This window comes from Labrus bergylta, chromosome 4 (assembly GCF_963930695.1).
Source record: "Labrus bergylta chromosome 4, fLabBer1.1, whole genome shotgun sequence".
Classification (NCBI taxonomy): domain Eukaryota; kingdom Metazoa; phylum Chordata; class Actinopteri; order Labriformes; family Labridae; genus Labrus; species Labrus bergylta.
Genome location: NC_089198.1, coordinates 29,395,350 through 29,406,936, shown reverse-complemented (window position 1 = coordinate 29,406,936; position 11,587 = coordinate 29,395,350). Strand labels below are relative to the sequence as shown.

General features: G+C 41.2%; 1 protein-coding gene across 1 annotated transcript; it reads right to left on the bottom strand.

Moving 5' to 3' along the window:
• Positions 1-2,078: 2,078 nt before the first annotated feature.
• LOC109978642 (mucin-2-like) lies at positions 2,079-9,783 on the bottom strand. Its single transcript, XM_029276592.2, has 4 exons — positions 9,484-9,783; positions 9,249-9,398; positions 9,037-9,155; positions 2,079-8,758 (listed from the first exon to the last, which is right to left on the bottom strand). Exons 1-4 carry the CDS (start codon positions 9,770-9,772, stop codon positions 2,201-2,203), a joined length of 7,116 nt encoding a protein of 2,371 aa, XP_029132425.2. The 5' UTR covers positions 9,773-9,783; the 3' UTR covers positions 2,079-2,200.
• Positions 9,784-11,587: the final 1,804 nt, after the last annotated feature.

Genomic DNA, 11,587 nt, shown 5'->3' with positions numbered 1-11,587 from the left:
GACACGTCGCTCGCCATGAAACAGGAAGTAGTTTTTTCACGGTCTTAACATAGTCGTACTGTCCCAAAACTTCATACATATAATCCTGGTAGTAAAGTCAAACATTTTATACCATTTAAGTGAGTGGGCGTGGCTTAATGGCTTAGTGGCACCCCCTACAATATTACAAACATTAAACCCCAGCAGCACGTTGAACCTACAATTCTGAATTTTACTATACATTTCCAACATGACAAAACCTACAAAAAAGCCTCTTCAACCCACGCCCAAAACTTAACAGGAAGTCCACAAATCACATCGCCATCAAACAGGAAGTGGCTGTAACTCTTATATACTTTGTCTGATCTTGAAATTACATCGGTATTATCAAGGTTGGCCTCTGAACACAGTGACACAAAACAAAAATAAATTTTAACCATAGCGCCTCCTAATGCAAGGACTAAGTACTACATCATACATACTTTCTTGGATCTGCTTAAAATTTCCCAGGTATGATCAGGGTTGGCCTCTGAACACAGACATAATAGTAAACTTTAACCATAGCGCCTCCTACTGCAAGGAGTAAGTACTACACTGCTCAATTTGCTCCAAATTTAACAGGTATCATGACAGTGCCAGCCCGAACTGTTCTACGTAAACATTTTCTGTGATATTCATTACGTTTCCTATTTCAACATGCCAGCATTACCACTTTTACACAAATCGAAGTGCACGGCCTGCTGCTTAGCCACATTCTGCTACTGCTGCACTCCCGCAGTCGCGACACACCCCAACCTGCACTGGGGTGCGAGGGCCCTTCATCACCGCTTGTGGTTTTAATTTCTTTTACTTTTGTTTTGACTTTTTCAGTATAGTTTGAATTAGTTTAGTTAAATGTTTACTTTGTAAAAATCCTGAGTTTAGTTTGTATTAGTTCTTTTTACTAAATCAGAGTTGAGACAGAGTAAACATACTATTTTGTGCAAATAAACTTCATGATGCAACTCCTGCATAAGCTCATCCAAAATAGAAATGACTGTTCCTGGTATAAACCATGTGTCACTCAGTATGTTTGTGGCAAAGGCAAGGCAACTTAATTTATACCGCACACTTCAGAAGCAACACAGTGTGCTTTACACAGGAAACACTACACAAATACAAGGCTAAAATAGGAGTACATAAAATCAAGGGAAATAAATTGTTTTGAGACCAAAATAATTTAAAGAAATAGTGAACAGAATAGGGACATTTTCTATTTTAACGTAGTTTGCCAACACAATGCCATTTTAGATAGTTTGTGTTTAGGAAAATCTTCTCTATTTCAATAGTATTTGTTAATTTAATAACCTTGAACTTTAGCCTGCAGTGTTTGTTTGGCCATAGCTAAAATATTAGTTGTTTGAAACATGAAATAGGAGTAACAACTCTATTTAATATTCATTTCCTAGGTGGGATATACATTAGGACTTAAATTAAAATACATACTTTCCAACAAATACAGGAAATTGAAATACATTTGACTTTATTACAATAGGTAATTGATACTCAAACCAGTGTTTCAGTATTAAAATCTGTGGAGTAGAAACATTCCAAGTTAAGAGGAACAGCAGTATATACAAAGAACATGGAAATATATTCCAATAATTCTCAGGTAATTTTTTCCTTCATCTGGAAAACTGTTTCCTAAGGGATGTAAAGCAGGGAAGGTGTTGTTGTTTGTAATAAGACATGACAAAATGACACTGCAATGAGATGGAAGATGACATTTTTGTAAGACCTGCTGATGAAGGTAGCAATTAGTTAAAAATATTAAGCACCACAGAGGGAGATGTGTTCAGCTAAAGCACCTTTAGACACAAGCTCTGAAAAAGTTAGCCCCCTAACCGTCTGCATATGTTCAATCCCATGTCATTGACAACTAATTTGCAATGCAACGCAACATGCTTTAGAGCTTGTTCACAACCATTTTAGAAAATAAATTTGTTGAGCAATGTGCCACCATGGAGACAAGTCTGAAATAGCCCTTTTAGGGTTTGAAAAGAATAGAAAGTACATACCGTCATTGGCAGTTACAGGTCAAATAAACAGATAAGACAGTATCACTTGTTTGTCAAACCATTTATTAAAACACATCACACTTGAGGGGGATATGGTAGGGGATAGGGAGGTGGATATGCATGTACGGAAACTCAGGAACAGCAGCATGCGGATGACAATGTGGTCAAGGCAATGTAAGTGGTGGAGGGGGCTCTGTTGTAGTAGGTGATGGAGGGGGCTCTGTTGTAAAGGGTGGGGTAGTAGGTGGTGGAGGGGGCTCTGTTGTAGAAGGTGGAGTAGTAGTTAATGGCTCAGGCAGTGAGTAGGTATGGTAAGGAGAATAAATGGAAGGCATATATTGTTTATAGTATTGTGCAGGATGTTTAACTTGGGGCGGTATAGTGGGTTTAGTCTTTGTCGGTTTAGTTTTAGTGGGCTTAGTCTTGGTTGGTTTGGTTTTAGTCGGTTTTGTTTTGGTGGGTTCAGTGGGCTTCGTTTTGGTCGGTTTAGTTTCAGTGGGCTTAGTCTTGGTCGGTTTAGTTTTAGTCGGTTTAGTCTTGGTCGGTTTAGTTTTAGTCGGTTTAGTTTCAGTGGGCTTAGTCTTGGTGGGTTTAGTTTTAGTGGGCTTAGTCTTGGTCGGTTTGGTTTTGGTCGGTTTTGTTTCAGTGGGCTTCGTTTTGGTCGGTTTAGTTTTAGTGGGCTTAGTCTTGGTGGGTTTAGTTTTGGTTGGTTTAGTTTCAGTGGGCTTAGTTTTAGTAGGCTTAGTCTTGGTCGGTTTAGTTTTAGTCGGTTTAGTCTTGGTCGGTTTAGTTTTAGTCGGTTTAGTTTCAGTGGGCTTAGTCTTGGTGGGTTTAGTTTTAGTGGGCTTAGTCTTGGTCGGTTTGGTTTTAGTCGGTTTTGTTTTGGTCGGTTTTGTTTTGGTGGGTTTTGTTTCAGTGGGCTTCGTTTTGGTCGGTTTAGTTTTAGTGGGCTTAGTCTTGGTGGGTTTAGTCTTGGTTGGTTTGGTTTTAGTCGGTTTTGTTTTGGTCGGTTTAGTTTTAGTGGGCTTAGTCTTTGTTGGTTTAGTTATAGTGGGCTTAGTTTTGGTCGGTTTAGTTATGGTGGGTTTTGTTTTAGTGGGCTTAGTCTTGGTCGGTTTTGTTTTGGTCGGTTTAGTTTTAGTGGGCTTCGTTTTGGTCGGTGTAGTTTTAGTAGGCTTAGTCTTGGTCGGTTTTGTTTTAGTGGGCTTAGTTTTGGTGGGTTTTGTTTTAGTGGGCTTAGTCTTGGTGGGTTTTGTTTTGGTCGGTTTAGTTTTAGTGGGCTTAGTTTTAGTGGGTTTTGTTTTGGTGGGTTCAGTTTCAGTGGGCTTCGTTTTGGTCGGTTTAGTTTTAGTGGGCTTAGTCTTGGTCGGTTTAGTTTTAGTGGGCTTAGTCTTGGTTGGTTTGGTTTTAGTCGGTTTTGTTTTGGTCGGTTTAGTTTTAGTGGGCTTAGTCTTGGTGGGTTTAGTTTCAGTGGGCTTAGTCTTGGTGGGTTTAGTTTTAGTGGGCTTAGTCTTGGTCGGTTTGGTTTTAGTCGGTTTTGTTTTGGTCGGTTTTGTTTCAGTGGGCTTAGTCTTGGTGGGTTTAGTTTTGGTGGGCTTAGTTTCAGTGGGCTTAGTTTTAGTAGGCTTAGTCTTGGTCGGTTTAGTTATGGTGGGTTTAGTCTTGGTCGGTTTAGTTTTAGTGGGCTTCGTTTTGGTCGGTTTAGTTTTAGTAGGCTTAGTCTTGGTCGGTTTAGTCTTGGTCGGTTTTGTTTTAGTGGGCTTAGTTTTGGTGGGTTTTGTTTTAGTGGGCTTAGTCTTGGTCGGTTTTGTTTTGGTCGGTTTAGTTTTAGTGGGCTTAGTTTTAGTGGGTTTTGTTTTGGTGGGTTCAGTTTCAGTGGGCTTCGTTTTGGTCGGTTTAGTTTTAGTGGGCTTAGTCTTGGTTGGTTTGGTTTTAGTCGGTTTTGTTTTGGTCGGTTTAGTTTTAGTGGGCTTAGTCTTGGTGGGTTTAGTTTCAGTGGGCTTAGTCTTGGTGGGTTTAGTTTTAGTGGGCTTAGTCTTGGTCGGTTTGGTTTTAGTCGGTTTTGTTTTGGTCGGTTTTGTTTCAGTGGGCTTAGTCTTGGTGGGTTTAGTTTTGGTGGGCTTAGTTTCAGTGGGCTTAGTTTTAGTCGGTTTAGTTTTAGTAGGCTTAGTCTTGGTCGGTTTAGTTATGGTGGGTTTAGTCTTGGTCGGTTTAGTTTTAGTGGGCTTAGTTTTCGTCGGTTTAGTTTTAGTAGGCTTAGTCTTGGTTGGTTTAGTTATGGTGGGTTTTGTTTTAGTGGGCTTAGTTTTGGTCGGTTTAGTCTTGGTTGGTTTGGTTTTCGTGGGTTTTGTTTTAGTGGGCTGTGTCTTAGTGGGCTTAGTTTTGGTCGGTTTTGTTTTAGTGGGCTGAGTTTCAGTGGGTTTAGTCTTGGTCGGTTTGGTTTTAGTCGGTTTTGTTTTGGTCGGTTTAGTTTCAGTGGGCTTAGTCTTGGTGGGTTTAGTTTTAGTGGGCTTAGTTTTGGTCGGTTTAGTTATAGTGGGCTTAGTTTTGGTCGGTTTAGTTTTAGTGGGCTTAGTTTTAGTGGGTTTAGTTTCAGTGGGCTTAGTTTTAGTCGGTTTTGTTTTGGTGGGTTCAGTTTCAGTGGGCTTAGTCTTGGTCGGTTTAGTTTTAGTCGGTTTTGTTTCAGTGGGCTTCGTTTTGGTCGGTTTAGTTTTAGTGGGCTTAGTCTTGGTCGGTTTGGTTTTAGTCGGTTTTGTTTCAGTCGGCTTAGTCTTGGTGGGTTTAGTTTTAGTGGGCTTAGTCTTTGTTGGTTTAGTTATAGTGGGCTTAGTTTTGGTCGGTTTAGTTTTAGTGGGCTTAGTTTTAGTCGGTTTTGTTTTGGTGGGTTCAGTTTCAGTGGGCTTCGTTTTGGTCGGTTTAGTTTTAGTGGGCTTAGTTTTAGTGGGCTTAGTCGGTTTTGTTTTGGTGGGTTTAGTTTTGGTCGGTTTTGTTTTAGTGGGCTTAGTTTTAGTCGGTTTTGTTTTGGTGGGTTTAGTTTTAGTGGGCTTTGTCTTGGTTGGTTTGGTTTTTGTGGGTTTTGTTTTAGTGGGCTGTGTCTTGGTGGGCTTAGTTTTGGTCGGTTTAGTTATAGTGGGCTTAGTTTTGGTCGGTTTAGTTTTAGTGGGCTTAGTCTTGGTGGGTTTAGTTATGGTGGGTTTAGTCTTGGTTGGTTGAGTTTCAGTGGGCTTAGTCTTGGTGGGTTTAGTTTTAGTGGGCTTAGTTTTGGTTGGTTTAGTTTTAGTGGGCTTAGTCGGTTTTGTTTTGGTGGGTTTAGTTTTAGTCGGTTTTGTTTTGGTGGGTTTAGTTTTAGTGGGCTTTGTCTTGGTTGGTTTGGTTTTTGTGGGTTTTGTTTTAGTGGGCTTAGTTTTAGTGGGCTGTGTCTTGGTGGGCTTAGTTTTGGTCGGTTTAGTTATGGTGGGTTTTGTTTTAGTGGGCTTAGTTTCAGTGGGCTTAGTCTTGGTCGGTTTGGTTTTAGTTGGTTTTGTTTTGGTCGGTTTAGTCTTTGTTGGTTTAGTTTTAGTGGGCTTAGTCTTGGTCGGTTTGGTTTTAGTCGGTTTTGTTTTGGTCGGTTTAGTTTCAGTGGGCTTTGTTTTGGTCGGTTTAGTTTCAGTGGGCTTTGTTTTGGTCGGTTTAGTTTTAGTCGGTTTTGTTTTGGTCGGTTTAGTTTCAGTGGGCTTTGTTTTGGTCGGTTTAGTTTTAGTGGGTTTAGTTTTGGTGGGCTTAGTTTTGGTCGGTTTAGTTTTAGTGGGCTTAGTCTTGGTTGGTTTAGTTATGGTGGGTTTAGTCTTGGTCGGTTTGGTTTTAGTCGGTTTTGTTTTGGTCGGTTCAGTTTCAGTGGGCTTAGTCTTTGTTGGTTTAGTTATAGTCGGCTTAGTTTTGGTCGGTTTAGTTATAGTGGGCTTAGTTTTGGTCGGTTTAGTTTTAGTGGGCTTAGTCTTGGTCGGTTTAGTTTTAGTGGGCTTAGTCTTGGTCGGTTTAGTTTTGGTGGGCTTGGTTGGTTTTGTTTTGGTGGGTTTAGTCTTGGTGGGTTCAGTTTTAGTCGGTTTAGTTTCAGTGGGCTTAGTTTTAGTGGGCTTCGTTTTGGTCGGTTTGGTTTTAGTCGGTTTTGTTTTGGTCGGTTTAGTTTCAGTGGGCTTCGTCTTGGTCGGTTTGGTTTTAGTTGGTTTAGTTATGGTGGGCTTAGTTTTAGTGGGCTTAGTTTTAGTGGGCTTAGTTTTAGTCGGTTTGGTTTTAGTCGGTTTTGTTTTGGTCGGTTTAGTTTCAGTGGGCTTAGTCTTGGTCGGTTTAGTTATAGTGGGCTTAGTCTTGGTGGGTTTAGTTATAGTGGGCTTAGTCTTGGTGGGTTTAGTTTTAGTGGGCTTAGTCTTGGTGGGTTTAGTTTTAGTGGGCTTAGTCTTGGTTGGTTTAGTTATAGTGGGCTTAGTCTTGGTTGGTTTAGTTATAGTGGGCTTAGTCTTGGTGGGTTTAGTTATAGTGGGCTTAGTCTTGGTGGGTTTAGTTTTAGTGGGTTTAGTTATAGTGGGCTTAGTCTTGGTGGGTTTAGTTTTAGTGGGCTTAGTCTTGGTGGGTTTAGTTATAGTGGGCTTTGTCTTGGTGGGTTTAGTTATAGTGGGCTTAGTCTTGGTCGGTTTAGTTTTAGTGGGCTTAGTCTTGGTTGGTTTAGTTATAGTGGGCTTAGTCTTGGTGGGTTTAGTTATAGTGGGCTTAGTCTTGGTTGGTTTAGTTATAGTGGGCTTAGTCTTGGTGGGTTTAGTTTTAGTGGGCTTAGTCTTGGTGGGTTTAGTTTTAGTGGGCTTAGTCTTGGTGGGTTTAGTTTTAGTGGGCTTAGTCTTGGTGGGTTTAGTTTTAGTGGGCTTAGTCTTGGTTGGTTTAGTTATAGTGGGCTTAGTCTTGGTGGGTTTAGTTATAGTGGGCTTAGTCTTGGTGGGTTTAGTTACAGTGGGCTTAGTCTTGGTGGGTTTAGTTTTAGTGGGCTTAGTCTTGGTGGGTTTAGTTTTAGTGGGCTTAGTTATAGTGGGCTTAGTCTTGGTGGGTTTAGTTTTAGTGGGCTTAGTCTTGGTTGGTTTAGTTATAGTGGGCTTAGTCTTGGTTGGTTTAGTTATAGTGGGCTTAGTCTTGGTTGGTTTAGTTATAGTGGGCTTAGTCTTGGTGGGTTTAGTTTTAGTGGGTTTAGTTATAGTGGGCTTAGTTTTAGTGGGCTTAGTCTTGGTGGGTTTAGTTATAGTGGGCTTAGTCTTGGTGGGTTTAGTTATAGTGGGCTTAGTCTTGGTGGGTTTAGTTTTAGTGGGCTTAGTCTTGGTGGGTTTAGTTTTAGTGGGCTTAGTCTTGGTTGGTTTAGTTATAGTGGGCTTAGTCTTGGTTGGTTTAGTTATAGTGGGCTTAGTCTTGGTGGGTTTAGTTATAGTGGGCTTAGTCTTGGTGGGTTTAGTTTTAGTGGGTTTAGTTTTAGTGGGTTTAGTTATAGTGGGCTTAGTCTTGGTGGGTTTAGTTTTAGTGGGCTTAGTCTTGGTGGGTTTAGTTATAGTGGGCTTTGTCTTGGTGGGTTTAGTTATAGTGGGCTTAGTCTTGGTCGGTTTAGTTTTAGTGGGCTTAGTCTTGGTTGGTTTAGTTATAGTGGGCTTAGTCTTGGTGGGTTTAGTTATAGTGGGCTTAGTCTTGGTTGGTTTAGTTATAGTGGGCTTAGTCTTGGTGGGTTTAGTTTTAGTGGGCTTAGTCTTGGTGGGTTTAGTTTTAGTGGGCTTAGTCTTGGTGGGTTTAGTTTTAGTGGGCTTAGTCTTGGTGGGTTTAGTTTTAGTGGGCTTAGTCTTGGTGGGTTTAGTTATAGTGGGCTTAGTCTTGGTGGGTTTAGTTATAGTGGGCTTAGTCTTGGTGGGTTTAGTTACAGTGGGCTTAGTCTTGGTGGGTTTAGTTTTAGTGGGCTTAGTCTTGGTGGGTTTAGTTTTAGTGGGCTTAGTTATAGTGGGCTTAGTCTTGGTGGGTTTAGTTTTAGTGGGCTTAGTCTTGGTTGGTTTAGTTATAGTGGGCTTAGTCTTGGTTGGTTTAGTTATAGTGGGCTTAGTCTTGGTTGGTTTAGTTATAGTGGGCTTAGTCTTGGTGGGTTTAGTTTTAGTGGGTTTAGTTATAGTGGGCTTAGTTTTAGTGGGCTTAGTCTTGGTGGGTTTAGTTATAGTGGGCTTTGTCTTGGTGGGTTTAGTTATAGTGGGCTTAGTCTTGGTCGGTTTAGTTTTAGTGGGCTTAGTCTTGGTTGGTTTAGTTATAGTGGGCTTAGTCTTGGTGGGTTTAGTTATAGTGGGCTTAGTCTTGGTTGGTTTAGTTATAGTGGGCTTAGTCTTGGTCGGTTTAGTTTTAGTGGGCTTAGTCTTGGTGGGTTTAGTTATAGTGGGCTTAGTCTTGGTGGGTTTAGTTTTAGTGGGCTTAGTCTTGGTCGGTTTTGTTTTGGTCGGTTTAGTTTTGGTCGGTTTAGTTTCAGTCGGTTTTGTTTTAGTGGGCTTAGTTATTGTCGGGTCAGCAATAGTCGGTTTAGTTTCAGTAGTAGTCACCAGAGGGTCGTAAGGGTAGCAAGGTGGGAAGAAGGGACAAGGAAACGTTGGGGATGGAGTTGCTGTGACTGGCAGAGGGTAAAATGGACACAAGAGGGAGACTGGAACGCCTCGCCAGCGCATGAGCAGAATATAATACCCATCCTTTAGAGGAGAAAAAAAAATTCAAAGTGTTAAGCAGACCACAGGGCTACACTAGGACTGGAATTAGATTAACAGAATTATGATCAATTGAACTTCAAAACACCCAAGAATCAACATTTTTAACAGGTGGCTATACAGACACCAATCAGGTTCTTAATGCTTCATAGATGAATTAATTATTAAAATAGTTGCAGATGTTATGAAAACAACTGCTTTCAGAGTCATCATTTTCCCACCGTATACAACATTTACCATTTCAGGAAAAAAACAAACGTTACCTCTTGAACCATGTTGCAGCCATCATAGGGGACCAACATTACAAGTGCAAGAGGGTTCCTTTGCATTGTGTAGCCACAGCTTGGTGGGATTTGGGACAGAGGCATTGATTGTGCTTTTCCTAGTTGGAAAAATTCTCAGTCAGAGTGCAATCAAGAAATAGGCTACACTCTATAATGAGCACACAGCGGTAGCAAAATCCTATTCAAGTTACCTTCGTCCACTGTAAACTGTGAAGCACCTTGTCCCACTGCTTTAAACTTCATTAGAGCCACACCACACTGCAGGGAGGTTGTCAGAAGCTTCCATGATGCATCTCCGCCATCGGAATCATTTGCATGTCCTTCAGGCCAGCCTGATTGGACTAATTAAATAACCATGTGATTTGAAAAGTCACCATAAAAAGAGTCGAACAATTTAATATAATGACTTTAAGTAAATGTTTTTACCTGGAGAGTCCGCTTGATAAGCAGCTTCAGCAGAAACTTTTGAGAAGGTCTTCTTGGTTCCATCTATGACCTGAGACTCGAGGCCGGACCCTGTCTCAAGGCCTCTACCGAAAATAATTCTTCCCTCCTGGACAGCTGCTGATTTGGCTGCATGAGGGTCATTTCGTCCTTCACTTCTTTCTGTTTTCTTCAATCGGTAACAGTCAATGGTTTGCACCAAATAACATGTAAAAATAACAGCTGCAGCCAAGTAAACAGCGCCACTTCTCCTTTTTCCTTTTCGCATCATTCTGTTGCGACTCCTGGGAATGGTAAGAACTGGAGGTCAACTCTTTGCTGCGGCTATTTGAAGTGCAACAATTAGTGTTAGCGGTTCTGCAACAACCAATCAGAAGAAGCAGGGCGGGCTAGATTGATTGCTTTTTAATTATGCCAAATCGGTTCCACCTGTGTAGTGTAGCTCTTTCAGAGGAAGTCAGTATTGCTTTTACCAGGAAGTTATGTGATAACCCAGTTTCATGAATTCATATAGGTCCTCAAATTAGCTTTTACACACAAATGCAGAGAAACTGAAAGAAAAATGAAGCATGAGTGGGACCAACTTAAGGTTATTTTTTTTATATTGTTGCTCAGTATGGTAGGACACAGAACCTGAAAAAAAGGTTAAGAAACCCAGTTGAAAGATTTAAACTACATCATAAAATTACTAGCAAGGCTTACCTTTGGAGTTGTTATGGCTGAGAATTTTGCCATTCAAATGGAGGATTGTCTTGGCCTGTGGAGTGAGGAAACCAGGGCCCAGGCTGCCAGTAGTTGAAGCCTGGATGTAGGTGCGACCGAGGCTGGAGTCCAGATTTGTAGCCAGTTTGGGGCATTAATTTCTGGTCATCTGGGTGTTTACCTGCCTTACTGGATTTGTACGAAACATATGGAATAAAGGGGCCTGGTAGTAAGGCACAAATGGATTCATTGGACCTGGATATTTGTTGGGCTTTGTCGTTTGAGCAGTTGAAAGGGAAGATGCAGTTGTTGGCTTAATGGTTGGCTTTGTTGTAGGATCAGGGCCACTTGGTTTAGAAGTGGGAGTGTTCATGCCCGGCTTAGTGGTTGTTGTAGGGTTACCAGGCTTGGCGGTTGTGGGGGTTGGAGGTTTAGTAGTTGGCATGCCTGGGGCTTTTCCATAAAAGGGCTGGATAAGAGGGTAGTAGTAGACATTAGAATTTTCTTGCACTTGGTGTAACCTGTCTTAACACTATGCAGTGACTGATTCCAATAACATCACCGTAGTCAACATGTGGATTCACATGGCCAAATACACTCCACCCAAGGTCTGTTAGCTGGGCATAATGCTCGACGCTTTTGGCACATGTTGCAAACACTACTGTTGCAGCTGTTTGATTGGTGAACTGACTTGAGGCAACCAAAGCAGATCTTTTCAGCTTGTATGCATCTGATTCTGTCTGACACTGATTTCTCCATGAACTTCCTGAATTTGTGCAAATCATGACCATTCTTCTTACCGAATATGCTTGTTATACATGTCTTTTCATTAGAACTTGTGGTCAGTGTCTTCGCTCCAAAAAGTGTCTATTTTTGGAATTTTGGCTTTTCAGCTTCACCTTGTCTCTGTGACTGCAATGATGTGACTGGGTTGCATGTAACTTTTGCTTCCATTGTCAGAAACTTCACAAATTGGCTGAATGAGGGGAACTGGTTTATATCCTCTTCTTCAATAACCTTTCTGTTCCAACTTACTGTTAGCCAATCTGGTAACTTTGAAATATTTTTTATGTTTTCGTTACAGTCGTTCAAGATTTCCAATGCCTTTATGTCAATCATAACAGCTCAAAACTGTCCTTAGGTCCTATCTTGGGCCATGCTTGAAGTTTGTCTCCATACGATTTTGCAATTGTAAATGGATTTCCAAATCTTTCTTCCAAAAGCAGCAGCATAGGAAGATTCAGTCCCAAGTAGGAAATAGCCATCAAGTGCGTTCTTAGCTTGTTCACTTACATATATATCTTCTCTTTGTCTTTAACGTTCTTCTGGTCAATCAGTGTTTCAAAGGAGAGTTACCAGTCTTTGTATTTCAATAGATCCCCAC